Source organism: Myxine glutinosa, chromosome 11 (assembly GCF_964187855.1).
Source record: "Myxine glutinosa chromosome 11, kmMyxGlut1.1, whole genome shotgun sequence".
NCBI lineage: Eukaryota > Metazoa > Chordata > Myxini > Myxiniformes > Myxinidae > Myxine > Myxine glutinosa.
In genome coordinates, this window is record NC_136271.1 from 45306700 (window position 1) to 45322294 (window position 15595).

At 44.0% G+C, this 15595-nt stretch overlaps 2 protein-coding genes across 4 annotated transcripts in view; one reads left to right on the top strand and one right to left on the bottom strand.

The window, feature by feature from the left end:
* Positions 1–15595, bottom strand: part of KNL1 (kinetochore scaffold 1) — a 225701-nt gene that overhangs the window by 205654 nt on the left and 4452 nt on the right. The window contains exons 2-5 of one of the 3 annotated variants that reach the window (XM_078786619.1): positions 11286–11358; positions 10751–10846; positions 7657–7732; positions 1209–1284 (exon numbers count right to left, since the gene is read on the bottom strand). In XM_078786619.1, coding sequence (XP_078642745.1) covers positions 1209–1249 — 41 coding nt within the window. In that variant the 5' untranslated portion in view covers positions 1250–1284; positions 7657–7732; positions 10751–10846; positions 11286–11358. Of the gene's footprint in view, positions 1–1208; positions 1285–1400; positions 1477–7656; positions 7733–10750; positions 10847–11285; positions 11359–15595 lie in introns of those variants that run through there. The other 2 variants (XM_068130582.2, XM_068130583.2) reach the window with 2 other exon arrangements.
* The window catches only part of DLST (dihydrolipoamide S-succinyltransferase), a 68359-nt gene continuing 65937 nt past the window's right edge, over positions 13174–15595 (top strand). Inside the window, exon 1 of the mRNA XM_068130586.2 lies at positions 13174–13210. The gene's annotated coding sequence lies outside the window, so the exon portion shown is untranslated. The remainder of the gene's footprint in view (positions 13211–15595) is intronic.

Consider the following 15595-nt stretch of genomic DNA (forward strand, 5'->3'; position numbering starts at 1 on the left):
GAAGGTGGACCTTGCAACATGACAATGACCCTAAACATACCAGTAAATCCACCAAGGAATGGCTGAAAACAAAGAATTGGAGGGTTCTGGTATGGCCAAGTCAAAGCCCGGATCTAAATCCCATCGAGATGTTGTGGGGGGGTTTGAAATGAGCTGTGCATGCAAGAAACCCCTCAAATGTCGCACAGGTGAAGGAATTCTGCATGAAGGAGTGGGCAAAAATTTCTCCCAGTTGATGTCAGAGACTGGTAGACAGTTATCAGAAACGCCTACTTGAGGTTGTTTCTGCCAAAGTGGGCAATACCACCTATTAGAGCCAAGGGTGTACTTACTTTTTCCACATGCGAAATTTTCATTTATGTTTATTTAAATTATACAATGGACTACAAAATGTAAATGTTTCATGATATTTGTTATATTATATCACCTTTATCTATCAATATTGTTGAAATGAGGATCAAATAGCTGTATGTTGAAATATGTTGAAAAAGTCAAAACTTTACATGGGGTGTACTTACTTTTTTACGTGACTGTACGTCTAAAAAATATGCCCGAAACTGCATTTTTGTATTTGACCTTTTGACTCCCGTCCCAGTGCCCCAGGGGGCAGGGCCAAAAGTTATACTGCTCTCATACCTCCTTGCAATGTGGTGGTCATAACCATCAAGTTTGGTTAATTTCTGCACACCCATTTAGGAGAAGATGGCGTGACGGACAGATGGAGCCAATTACCATATTATTTACCACAAAAGAGCAAATTACCACAACCACCCCCACCCCCGTTTTATTTTTTTAATAACATGGGTATAACCAGGATGATGCGAAAGATGATGGGAATAAAGCCTGTGATGGATGCTGTGAAGAGAAACAGGTTGAGATGGTTTGGTCATGTGTTGAGGAAGGATGAAAGTGACTGGTTGAGAAGAGTGATGGAAATGAATGTAGAAGGAAGTAGAGGACGGGAAAGACCGAGAAAGACTTGGCTAAAGATGGTCGAAGAAGAAATGCGGGCAAGGGGGTTAACAAGGGGAGATGCAGAAAATAGGGCAAAATGGAGAAGATCGTCGTGGGGGCCGCAAGGCTAACCCCCACTCTTGCAGGGAAAATGGCCTTAAAATGCCTGTTGTTGTTGTTGTATGGGTATAATCAGGACTCGATGGTAAATCACCAATGTACCAATGCAGTCCGACATAAAATGTAATACTTACTCATTTTCACTTTCACAATCAAACACTTCATTTGAAGACATAGCTGTTAGCTTGTGTAACGGGGCAGCAATGAAACCTGGAAAGAGTCAATAAAATTGTAAAAAGAACGAATCAGTGCACGGACATTGTCAAAATATTGTGAGCATTCATAGCCATAAAAATACTCAGCTTGCATATAATTGTATCGCAAACCTCAACATTGTTCCCTATGAGATTGGGAAAAAACAACAATACAGAAGGGTTGCCCCGTCATTTTGATGGGATTTTTCTGCTAGACACACCGGGGGGAAAAACAAAACAACAAAAGAGCAAAGTCAATTTTTTCAACATTTTTTGTCAAAACTATGTTACTAAACTATAAAATCACCAGAACATGCAGAAATAGCTGTACAAATCAGTGTGGAATAGCTTACCCCTTAGCTTTCTTTAAATAATCCAGACTTTCGGTCAAACTTTCACAAAGCTTCTTGCACCGAAAAATGTCAATACAGTATTGTCCCATTCATGTTTGACAGCTTCCCAAGGTTGATCAGAATGTGCAAATTTCCTTGCAATAAGTTTGTGCTGAATATAGGCCCAAAGATTCTCTATGGGGTTTAAATTGGGACCCTGACCAGGCCAGAATATCAGTTTCAGGGACTTTTTCTCCAACCACTTTTTGGCGGCTTTTGCAGTATGGGCAGGGGCATCAAACACAACACACCCAACACATCACATTTTTCAACATCATCTTGTTGAAAAATGACTTCTTTGCTTTTCTCTCAAGGAAATAACTTTTGGAGGCTGGGAAGTAATCCTTTCTCTAATATTTTCTGATATTCCTTGGCAATAATTGACTTCACACCTTATCAGCTCACCAACACCAGCAGACGAAAATGCACCCCAGACCATGATTCCACCTCCTCCATTCTTCACAATTGCTGAAATTCACTCAGGGTTTAATCTTCCACCAGATCTGTGATGGCAACGTTCTGGGGCATCACAGCAAAGCTGAAATCTTGAATCATTACTCCACAGAACTCTCTGAAACCAGTCTGAATCACAGTTGCCATATTGGGCCAAAAAGGGCAATCTGTCCTGAATGTTTTTCTTAGATAATAGAGGCCTCTTAGCACACCTTATTGAGAAAAACCAGCATCAGTCAACCTTCATGTGATGGTCCTTCTGGAAACAGTCTTGTTTTCAGCAGTTCTGAACTCCTCTTGATGGTTTCTGCAGAATTTTCGTTCTTTCCTGGAGAACTATGAATTTCAGTCACCTGTCATCTTTATTTGTAGTGGCAATAGGCCTTCCAGATCCCTTCTTCCTTACAGTAGAACCAGTTTTCTGGAACTGTAGGTCTGTTCTCTTTATGGTAGGCAGAGAAATAGGGATATTGAATGAATGAATGAATGAATGATTGTTTTAAGGCCATTTTCCCTGCTAGAGCAGGGGTTAGCCTTGCAGGCCCCATGACAATCATGGTTCCCTGTTTGAGGCCATGTTTTTATGGCCGGATGCCCTTCCTGACGCCAACCCTTGGTCACGCTCTTACGATGCGCAGGGATACGGTGTACCTATTCTAAATCGGGGTACACACCGTGATCATTCATCACAGCAAGCTGGTACTCAATTTGCCGACCTCGGAAGGATGACAGGCTGAGTCAACCCCCCTGGCGTTAATTCAGCGATCGACCAGGATTCGAACCCAGGATCCTAAGATCCGAGAAATAGGGATATTCTCCTTCTGAAATCCACAAGCTCCTGAAGAATATGTCTTGCCCGCTTGACGAAGACAAGTGTTACGGGGTCCTCCCCTATTTACCTGGTCTCGGTGACCTCCGAACCTCGAGGGGAGCCCCGGCAGAGAAATATGTTATCCTTGGGGAAATCAATCAGATCATTAAGGAGACCACACCAAGGGTTATGAACGAAAAAGATATATTCACAATCCCAAACACCAAAAGGGTGAATACATCAATTCACAATTACAATCACAATATTTGAGATGGTACCACCTTAAATATATCCCTCTAACCCAACTTACGGCACTTCCCCCCCCAATGTCTCTGTACTCCTCCAAGGCGATGTCGAGTCGCTCTGGCGATCGTCGGATCAATGGCCACTCAAAGTCAATTGAGGCTTGGACGAGTGAAACCACCCCGAGATCACATGATCCAGTTCCCGCACAGTGGCGGTGGTATGGGCGCTTTCCCAAGACGCTCCAAACATGCACGTACACCGTGCAGCCGCAAATCGCACTGTCTCCTTCAAAGGCCGCTGGCGCGCACACACGTCCTTGGCAACCCACCGAGGAAGGCGAACCCAGCAGACGCGGCAACCTTATTCTGCGAACGCCGCGCAATGCGCGCGAGTCCCAATGGCGGCGGGCTTGTACTCACGGCGGACTTATGCGACGAGGGTTCATCCGAATCCGACGTCGATCTCACACGCAGATGTGAAAAGTCCCAGCGATCACAACGCTGAAGGCAGGACTTCCTTTATCGGCTCAACCGCACCGTCTCCTTTGACAATGCTCGCTACGGAGCTTCAACCACCACCTTTTCGGTCTCCTCCCACCTCATTTTCTTCGCTCCACCTCTTCCGGTCTCGATCCGGATTTTCTTTAAACAACAACAATCCCAATACTTGGACCCACAATAATAACAACACTAAGAATGAGTGCCGAACCCGTAACACTTCCCCCCTTCAGGAAAGAAAGTTTGAACATAGGGAAAACTTTCGTTGTCGGCAAAATTATTTACACCAACAAGAGTAAGCTCACCCCCAAATCATCAATTCCTGTGAGCAACAACCATCCATTGTTCCCAAAAATAAAGCAACAAACTTTTCACCCCCCCCACAGAATTCCCCAAAATGAACTCTCTGGACAACGCGTCCGCCACGACATTGTCCCGGCCCTTCACATGTTCAATTTCCAAGTTGAACCCGTGCAAAGCCAAACTCCATCTCATCAACCTCTGATTTTATTTTTATTTTTTGGAATGAAGGTTAAGGGGTTGATCAAAAATCCAAAGTTACGCATCTCGATAGCCCTTTTTCCGGGAGGCCAAGCCGATTATTCAATACATGGACGCCTTTAGGAAGGTGGAGTTCACGGTTAGTCCGTGTAGGAATCTGGGCTCGGCGGCTCCGCCGCATTCCGTGCTTCAACTTCTCTGGACTCCAAATAATTACGGTGGGACCACTTGTCACAGTAGTCACGGGAATAGCGGTCTCCCTCTCGGCTGCTACCCTGATAATCATTCTTTCGGGAGATGCCGTAACTCTGGCAGCCTCCATAGTAATATCGGCTGCGGACACCACCAAAACTACCGCCAAGTTGTCCTCTTCTGCAGACCTCTCGACGCCTACGAAATGCCTTCCCTACTGTTATGGTCCGACCCTCCAAATCCTTGCCATTCCAATTCTTCTCTGCCTCTTTGGCGTCCTTTGTGCTTGCAAACGTGACAAAGCCGAACCCTCTTGACTGTTGCGTTTCCCTGTCTTTTACCAACAGCACTTCCAAAAGCGGTCCATATTTGTTGAAGGTAGACTCCAGAACCTCTTCCTTTGTTTTGAAGTTCAGTCCACCTACAAAAAGCTTGCCAACTTTGCCTCCATCCCTGACTGGTGAGGTGTTATTTTCCATATCGGACTTTTTCACAACCATCAGGTTACTAGAAGCTTGACCCCCGGCCAAATCATTCCCAACCACAACTGATACTCCCTCTACAGGAAGAGTGGCTTGCAACCCTACGGTGACCGGTCCTGACACCAAATCAGACTCTATATTGATGACATGAAGGGGAGCACTAACCCAGCCACCGATCCCTTGTAACCGAACACTATCACCAGTTGCTGTACTCTCCGACAATGGCAAAATGCCTTCAAGCATTAAGGATTGATGTGCTCCTGTGTCCCCCAATACCCTAACAGGTCTTGGGTTAGTCGAGTCTCCCTCCAGTGAGACAAACCCCTCATAAATAAATGGTTGGTAACTCTTCTGCGGGCGATTTCTCACGTTTGCCATCGCATTCGGAGTTGTACTAGTCGGACTCCGCTCCTGATTTTCCTTTCCCAAAGCATGACAGTGGGACATCAAGTGTCTTGGTTTATGGCAAAAAGCGCAAGTAGGCCCGGCGGAGAACCTCGTGGTCTGCCTCGAGGTCCACGGAGGATACGTCTGCCTGGAAACCGTTGACTTCTGCCCTCTAGAAGTCGTGATATCAGAGTGGTCCTCCTCTCGAGGCCGCCCCCATGAATTTTCGTTCTCCGTCCCCTGCCGTACCATAGCTCCCCTGGCTAAGTCTAGGCGAGAAGTTAGGGTTGCGGAACCCCATCCTGTGGGTGAAGGCATAGTCGTCTGCCATGGTTGCTGCATCATACAACTTTGATACTTTCCTTTCCTCCAGATGTACTTTCATGTCCTCGTGGACACACTGTTGGAATTCCTCCACCAGGATCAATTGTCGCAATAGTTCGAAGTCTTTCCCCACTCCTTTTGAATCACACCACCTATCAAACATGGTTTCCTTCACTCTGGCAAATTCCACATGGGTCTCACTCTCCCTCCTCCTGGCATTCCGGAATTTTTGCCGGTAAGCTTCCGGGACAAATTCATAAGCTTTGAGAATGTGTTTCTTCAATACCTCGTAATCTGCACATTGGTCAATCGGTAAAGCCGAATAAATCTCTTGAGCTTTACCCACCTGAACGCTTTGCACTAGTATGGACCAGTACTCCTCAGGCCAGTTTAACTGTCGAGCCACTTTCTCAAAGTGTGGAAAAAACTTGGCTACCTCCTTTTCATTGAAGGGTGGGACCAGCCTCACATGTCTGCCAACATCCCAGGTGTTCTGACTTGGTGTCGAACCAGTCAGCAGGGATGGTACCTCTCCCCGTTCTCTCATTAACTCCAACTCCTTGACTTTAATTTCCTGCTGACGCGCCAATTCACGGTCCTTTAACTCCCTTTCGGCTCTTCTCTCCTCTGCTTCGAGTTCTCTTGCCGCTCTCCTTTCCTCTGTTTTTTTGTCTTCTAACCTTTCCTGGAGTTCTCTTTCCTGTACTTTTTCCCTTTCCTGGCTCTGTAATTGCATCTCCAGTTTCCGGAGCTCCACATTTTCTTGTTCTTCTGGTAACCAATCTCAGGCTACCTCTTCCCATGTTCCTAATCCCACCATAGATTGTATCACCACTGTCTGCAACTCTGCCTTCTTCATATGAGTTCGGACCTCCATGTTAAAATGTTTGGCCAATTTCAAGAGGTCCGATTTTACTAACGCTCTGAACTGTGCTTCACTTGGGGTCACTGTACATTTCCCTGCGTCAAACTCCATGGTGACGACTGTTAACACCTGTTAACCATCACCGAAAAATCAAAAAAAATAAATAATAAATTAATTATTAAAATTAAATTATTAAAAATTAATTCTTTTTTATTTTTTACTTGGGGAATTCTGGGAATGTTAGGGAATTCTTTCCCTGACTAAATTTAGGAATTTTCAGATCCCGGACGAGCCCCCAATTCTGTTACGGGGTCCTCCCCTATTTACCTGGTCTCGGTGACCTCCGAACCTCGAGGGGAGCCCCGGCAGAGAAATATGTTATCCTTGGGGAAATCAATCAAATCATTAAGGAGACCACACCAAGGGTTATGAACGAACAAAGATATATTCACAAATCCCAAACACCAAAAGGGTGAATACATCAATTCACAATTACAATCACAATATTTGAGATGGTACCACCTTATATATATCCCTCTAACCCAACTTACGGCACTTCCCTCCCCCACCCCCCCAATGTCTCTGTACTCCTCCAAGGCGACGTTGAGTCGCTCCGGCGATTGTCGGATCAATGGCCGCTCAAAGTCAATTGAGGCTTGGACGAGTGAAACCACCCCGAGATCACATGATCCAGTTCCCGCACAGTGGCGGTGGTATGGGCGCTTTCCCAAGATGCTCCAAACATGCACGTACACCGTGCAGCCGCAAATCGCACCGTCTCCTTCAAAGGCCGCTGGCGCGCACACACGTCCTTGGCAACCCACCGAGGAAGGCGAACCCAGCAGACGCGGCAACCTAATTCTGCGAACGCCGCGCAACGCGCGCGAGTCCCAATGGCGGCGGGCTTGTACTCGCGGCGGACTTATGCGACGAGGGTTCATCCGAATCCGACGTCGATCTCACATGCAGATGTGAACAGTCCCAGCAATCACAACGCTGAAGGCAGGACTTCCTTTATCGGCTCAACCGCACCGTCTCCTTTGACAATGCTCGCTACGGAGCTTCAACCACCACCTTTTCGGTCTCCTCCCACCTCCTTTTCTTCGCTCCACCTCTTCCGGTCTGATCCGGATTTTCTTTAAACAACAACAATCCCAATACTTGGACCCACAATAATAACAACAACACTAAGAATGAGTGCCGAACCCGTAACACAAGCAATTAGATTTTTAGCTCACCTGGAATGAAGTTTCAGGGGAGCTTATGCGATGGCGCGTCGTCAGTCCGTCAACACTTCAAACTTCTTCTCCGAAACTGCGGATGGGATTACGACCAAGTTTTGCACAAATTATATTTGTTATGTTGGGACTAAAGTTTGTTCACGGCATTAAAAGCATCAGTGTTTTAGGGGATCTACCGGGGGTTAGTGAATCCAGGTTTGACCCCCCCCCCAAAATAGGAATTTGCTTTTTCCTCTGAAACTACACAAACTATTTCGATGAAACTTGACCACAACCTTCATCACCCGTGATGTACCAATGTTTGTTCACGGCACTAAGAAAATCGAAGTCTAAGGAGGTCTATGGGGGGTCAAAGTGGGTCCAGGTTTGACCCCCAAAATAGATATTTGCTTTCTTTTCTGAAACTACACACACAATTTTGATGAAACTTGACCACAACCTTCACCACCCATGATGTACCAAAGTTGTTCAAGGCATTAAAAAAAAAAGAAAGAAAAAAAAAGAAAGAAGAAATCGGGCCCTGAAGGGTTCTACTGGGAGGGTTGCCCCCCAAAAGAGGTATTTGCTTTTTAGCTCACCTGGAATGAAGTTCAGGGGAGCTTATGCGATGGCGCATTGTCCATCCGTCTGTCTGTCCATCAACACTTGAAACTTCTTCCCCGAAACCGCTGATGGTATTGCGACCAAATTTGGCACTAATTTTATTTGTTGTGTTGTGACGAAAGATTGTTCACGGCATTAATTAAAAATATATATATATATTGGGGTCTTGCGGGTTAGACCAAAATAGGGTCAAAGTGGATCCAGGTTTGACCTCCAAAATAGATATTTGCTTTCTTCTCTGAAACTACACACACAATTTTGATGAAACTTGACTACAACCTTCACCACCTATGATGTACCAAAGTATGTTCACGGCATTACAAAAAAAATCTGCCTGTGTTCTATCAACCCCACATTAATTATAGCAGTTTTTCTACTTAATTTCATTTGGTTACGGTGGTGGGTTGACGGGGAGGATTTCAGTGGGGACAAAACCGGGTACATCTTCCCAAACAAAAAGCCATCTCGGATAACAGAGTTATCGGGTAAGGAATGAACAAATACCATCAGAACATTCACCTTTTGATGAGACCCTCTCACAGACATCACGACACACTACACAGGTATGCAATCACTGATCCATATCTTAGTTACCTACAAGTCCTGCCAATAGCAATACCCATGGGTTATACTTTTGGATCCACAATGATTATTAGTACCTATGTAATTCCAATTTTAAACTTTCTACTGCCATTACCTTTCTAGGTATTCCATTCCCAGCATTAACTACTCTCTGAGTGAAAGACCCTACGTTACTACCATCTAACTCTCCTTTTGTTTACATTCACATTGTGGTCCCTGGCCCTATCAATACCTCCCCTCATAAGTGCCTTCTTTCTAATGCACAAAGTTGTCTCCGTCAGCCGCTCCCCATAGTTTAGTCTAGCTCGGCCCATTAATTAATGTAGTAGCCCTACGCGAACCTCCCTATGGCAGCTGTGTCCTTCCTCAGATGTGGTAATCAAAACTGTACACAATCTCACTATAATTGACCAAATGTCCGTCCGTTCGAAGGTACCATAAAAACGGCTGAACCGATCGCAACGATATTTTGGGTGGGTATTCCTGGAACTCCTGGGAGTAAAATAGGCTATATTGTTTTTCCAATTTTTCCAATTTTCCAGTTTTTCCAAACATGATGGAATAATATTTACCGATATGAAAAGTGATGTGGCTTTTGTTGAAAAATTCTACAAATATTGTTTGTTCTACGTACCAGGAGAGAGTAGATCGAATCCTGACGAACTCTTCCTATATAAACGTGCGGCTCCGAAGTAACACGGCAGCGTGTGCAAAGCGGCTGAGAAACAGGTGTAGCGGCCGCTTCCGTGTTACAGATTCGGCGCGCACTCTTCACACATAAACGTGCGACTGAGAAAGACGTGTAGCGGCCGCTTCCGTTTTGCAGAATTCAATCTTTTTTCAAAATGGGCGCCATGTACTGTTTAGATTTTGATGATTTGCGTGCGATATTATTCAACGGATATTTATATGAATCTTTTAAAATAAAATAAAAGCCTTCAATTTCTGATATTTTGCCTTTTCATTTGGGCCTCCCAATTGAAGCTCCGCCCATAGGGCGGGTACCGTTACTAGTACTCTCAATGAAGTGTCACTAAATTACTGTACAGTGTTAACACTACCTGCTTCGATTTATAATTCATTCTCCAACGAAGACAATGATGAACTAGAATGTCACTCAGTAGAGAGCATACCTCCGCCTGGTTGACCATATCACTCAATGGTGAAGAATCACTTTAAAAATTCTACTGGCTGGATCCGGATCTTCCCCAAAATTGAATCGATCTCACACACACACACACACACACACACACACACACACACACACACACACACACACACACACACACACACACACACACACACACACACACACACACACACACACACACACACACACACACACACACACACACACACACACACACACACACACACACACACACACACACACACACAGATGATTTTTCATAATTTCCTGCTATGTATCATTTTTGGCCCCATCTCCCAAAGGTGAAGAATCACTTTAAAAATTCTAGTAGCCGGATCCGAATCTTCACCAAAATCTAATAATTTCGTCCGTGTCATATGCGCTACATCTCTGCCAAATTTCGTCCGAATCCGTCCACAACTTTTTGAGATATTTTGTTCACAAACGGGACAGACAGCCAGTCAGCCATGGGTGAAAACATAGCCCCCCCCCCCCACCCTCCCAATCCTTCTGCTATGGCTATAATCACACATTCAAAGTCTGCCTCATGCATAAATTTACATCAATTTTACCACAGAAATAACTCTAATAACCTTTAAAACCAAAATCTGATAAAAATTGGTATTTTCACCTCAGATTTCTAGTTCTACATAAACGACAAAACTTCCGCGCGATATTCTGCAACGTCTCCACAATCGAAAACAGCAAACAAATTAAAATACAAATAAAGCGAAAAGTAAATGTTTAAGCTCTTACACTTAGTCTTTTCGTACAGTTTGAGTTTTAGCAGACTGCAACTCTTCGTCTTACAGCAAACAATCTTTGTGCGTCGTCACTCCTGAGTCCTGAGTCCTGTCACTCGCACAGAAGACAGAAAACGCGGCGGATTCAAATTGAAATATGTATACTGCGCATGCGCACTGTCGATATTGAAAGTCCGTTGTATGAAGACTATAAAACAAGGAATGACAAGAATGGCAAGAGAATGTAACTACATATTATATTAAATGTATCAAACGGTAAGGTGAAGTACCCTCCACTATTACTTCAAAGATAAATCACTCTGATTACACCGCCATGGCTCTCAAACAGGTGTTGGAGTTTCTTGAAAGACATACGGTATGATTTCGGCGGGACAGACCCGATTAGATGTTACGCGTCCACTGATCTCTATTATATTCTTCGATACACTTTGCCAACTGAGCCAATAGCACACTCGAATCTACAAGTCGGTTTTAAAATTTATAAAGGAAACAGAGCAATCAATATAAAATCCCCAGTACGTACGTACTTGTTTGCTTCAGCCGAGGTGTTTACATGCGTGGCATATGTAGAGCCTCGCAGGTCTGTAAACGTCCATAAAACTAAAGAAGAAGAAGAAGAAGATATCTATTACATTACACAGACTGCATGGAGGGTAAACGTAACCGTGAAGCCGTCGCACGGCCATCATCATCATTTTGTAACCTCTGAAATCTTTCATCAACCACTGCATTTGTTCTTTGGTATTTGCAAAAAAAACATACCATTTTTTAACCTTATATTTCATTCCATTTTCGAAATAAATACAAACAAAAACGAGAAGGGCACTCTTTAGAGTGTTATACCTCGCCATGCTGATTAGTTCACATTTTATATCCCAAATATCGGCTTGTTAAGTTATTGTTACCGAACCAACTCATCCACCAAGTTATGGCATAAATCATCCACAACTTTATGAAATATCAAGCCATATACGGTTTTGGCCCCATCTCTCAATGGTGAAGAATCATGTGAAAAAAAGAAAAAAAATCATATCCAGATCCGGATTTGCATCTTAACCAAAATCGAATCGATTCGTCCTTGTCAACCAACCAACCAACCTGCCCACCAAGTTTCGGCCGAATCCGCCCATAACCTTTTGAGATATCATGCTATATATCGTATTGCTATGTTTGTGGGGTAGTGATATGTAGAGTCAAGTAGATTTGTGTAGGTATCATGCTCCGGATGTCGGGTAAAAACCATCACCATGTAATAAGTTTTGTTTAGCCGAATGTCGGATAAGTTGTATACCTGTCCCCGTCACCTGGGGGCGGGGCATGTTATTTAGCTGAGGGGATAAGGATAAATTATCCCTTGTATGTCTTACCCTATGTGATTTATCCTTTGTCTCTTTTAGATCCGCACCATAGGCACTAGTGAGGAAATGCCCATTAATTGCACTAAATAATAACCATAAAACCAACCAGTTTTACCAAACCAACCGGAAGCCAGTTCTCAGCACGGCTGCGGAAGACAGGCAGGCCGAGGACACGCCCCAAGGAACTGTGATTGGCCAGGGCGGAGCAAGAAGCAACTCGCTATTGGACAGGAGTTGGCCAATGGGAAGGCCGGGGTAAGAAGGGACTCATGATTGGCCAGGGCAGAGCAAGAAGCTACCCACTGATTGGTGGAAGGAAGGCCGAGGAGGAAGCAAAGCTCCGATTGGCAAGGACCACTGATGACGTCAGAGGTGAGCAAGAAGCGGCGCGCTGATTGGTGGAGAAGCACTGATGACGTCACGACCCCGACGATAAAAGAACTCCAGGACAGACATTTTCTGTCTTACCCTCCGCTCTTGCCTTTCGCCCTTCACGCTTTGACCGTGCCCTCGACGACCTCTTGCCCTTCCTCGCATCTTCCTCTGTCCCTTGACGTTCCTGCCTCTCGCTCACTCCTGGTCCTCGACACTCTTGCTGACACCATCCTTTGGCGTGTGTGGAGAACAGAGGCCGACGTGGCTGGGGAGGCAAGCTGCGCACCTGCTGTCCGAAACAGACCGTGCAGCGAGGCCTGGCTTTGTGCGCATGCGCCTAATGACGAGCGGTTTCCCGCCATCACCGGAGACGTGTCAGGACTGCGCGCTGGGGCCTGGACGATTGCTGACAAGGCACCGATTTGAGTTGAGCGCCACAATTTAACTACACACCATTATTTTCCAGTTCTTTTATTCCCCATTTGTCTGTGTTATACGGATCTGGTGTGAAGACCTGGTGTGAAGTGTGAAGATCTGGTGTGAAGGTTATAAGTGTGGTGTGAAGGATTCCATAGGAATTTAGTTTTACCATCGCGTTTTTTCTTGTTATCGGCATCCGTTTTAATAAATCCTTTTGTTATTTCCCTGTACATTTCTAAACCCGGTTTTTGTTTGAGTTACTTTCTGCAGGTTGAAGACTGCCCGGCGGGATCACTCAGGTAAGCACTTCACCTCCCTCCCCCCTTTGTTCCCCTGAAAAGTCCGCAATTGAACTGAATGCTTCAGAGTAAAAGCTCGCTATTGGCCATTCGTGATCCCTGTGGTGTTCACCTGAGGGAATCACATGACAGTATTCATAACCACTAGTACACCCGCTCACTGTGGGAGCGACAGAGGGGGGGGGGGGGGGGGGGGATGGGGAGGGCGGCGGGGGGGGATGGGGAGGGCGGCATGTTATTGTACTTTTTATTTTTGCCAATTATTATTACTTTTCCAATATGTTAGATCAGGTCATTGAAAGGATCAGAACATGCATGATATTATAACATGTTAGATCAGGTCATGTAAAGGATCAGAACATACATGATATTATAACATGTTAGATCAGGTCATTGAAAGGATCAGAACATACATATTGTAACATGCTAGATCAGGTCATTGAAAGGATAAGACCGTGTATGACCTTATAACATGTTAGATCAGGTACTTGAAAGGATAAGACCATGTATGACTTTATAACATGTTAGATCAGGTCATTGAAAGGATCAGAATGTGCATGACATTATAACATGTTAGATCAGGTCATTTAAAGGATCAGAACATGCATGACATAACATGTTAGATCAGTTCATTGAAAGGATCAGAACGTACATGACATTATAACATGTCAGATCAGGTGAATGAAATGATCAGAAAATGCATGACATTATAACATGTTAGATCAGCTCAATGAAAGGATCAGAACATGCATGAGATTATAATATGTTAGATCAGGTCATTGAAGGGATCAGAACATGCATGATATTATAACATGGAATATGTGAAGGCAATTGAGAACTTTGTAAACCGGCATGACCGTCATTACTTAGTTCTTAATGTCAACAAGACAAAGGAAATTATTTTTGATTTTCGACGCCTAGCAGGTGATCATGACCCTCTGATCATTCACGACCATAGTATAGACCAAGTTCCTGAAATAAGTATTTGGGGACAATGATTGGCAACAAATTGATGTTGGGCAGGCATTCCCAGGTGTTGTCAGGTAAAGCACACTGAAGATTGTACTTTTTAAGGAAACTGAAAGAGTTTCATGTCGATAATAGCATTTTGATTATTATTTTTTTAAATCAGTCCTTGGTACAAAGTATTCTTTGTTTTATTTTAATATGTGCATTTGGTAATTTGTCAAAAGAAAATGTGAAGAAACTGGAAAGACCCATAAAGATTGCCCAGCGTGTGATACGAACAGATATTCCGTCAATTTGTACCTTGTACGAGAAGGTTGAAGGTCCACACAATAATGGAAGACCCATCACACCGACTTTACCGTTGTTTGAATCTCTTTGAATTTATGTTTTTGAATTGCCAGTGGAAGGAAAATTTCCATGTTTTTACGTGGACCACAATAAAGAATATGAATATGGATGTGGATATTTAGCCCCTGCACCTCTCAATGGTGAAGAATCATTTAAGAAATTATTCCCTTATTTCATATCGCTCTTTTTTCATTATTTAACTGTATTGTTACGGATTTGAGAATCCTGTCTTTGTAAATATGACCCTCTAGTAAATAGTTCTTGTAAATACCTCCATTTGTGGTAAAGGTCAAAGGTCGTCCCCTTAGCTAGTCCATGTACAAGCACGTAGCCAATCATAGAACCTCTCCATAGTTATTTCTTTATTATGTGTATCAGTTAAGGCTCTGTTTTCCACTAGTTGACATTGCATTGCACCAAATGAAATAAGATAGTTCCCCTTTCAAGTTTCCCCCAAATCGTCTCCTGAAAGTGCAAGTGACAGTTGGGCGGTTTTTAATTATAATCATATTTTGAAGTGTTTCAGTTAAACTAGAACGACACTCTTCAACGTCACAACGTCGACCGATATTCCTCCGCCCACATTATTACATCATTATACTTGCACCAATTTTGATTTAAATCCATTCAGCTGTTCTGAAGTTTTCACATTATTACCTGACATGACCTCTGACCTTTGGCCTTTGACCTTGGGACCCCAAAATCTAATCAGTTCATCTTTACCTCATTATACATATCTGCACCAAGTTTGACTAAGATCCCTTCAGCCATTCTCAAGTAATCGTGGTAACGAAAACCTATCACGGACGGATGGACGGACGTACCGGATGGACAACCTGAAAACATAATGCCTCCGGTGACTTCGTCAAAGGAGGCACAAAAAGAAAACCCGTTGGTTACTACCCTAAAAATCGCGATGGCCACGACGTCATCTGTGTGACGTAATCAAAGGCAAGGTTGTCTCAGCACGCAAGGATAATGACCCTTTAGAACCCCTTGGAATTAGCCCTTAGAACCATTTACAATTACCCTTTAAACCGTCTTAAAATCACTCCTTATAACTTTTTA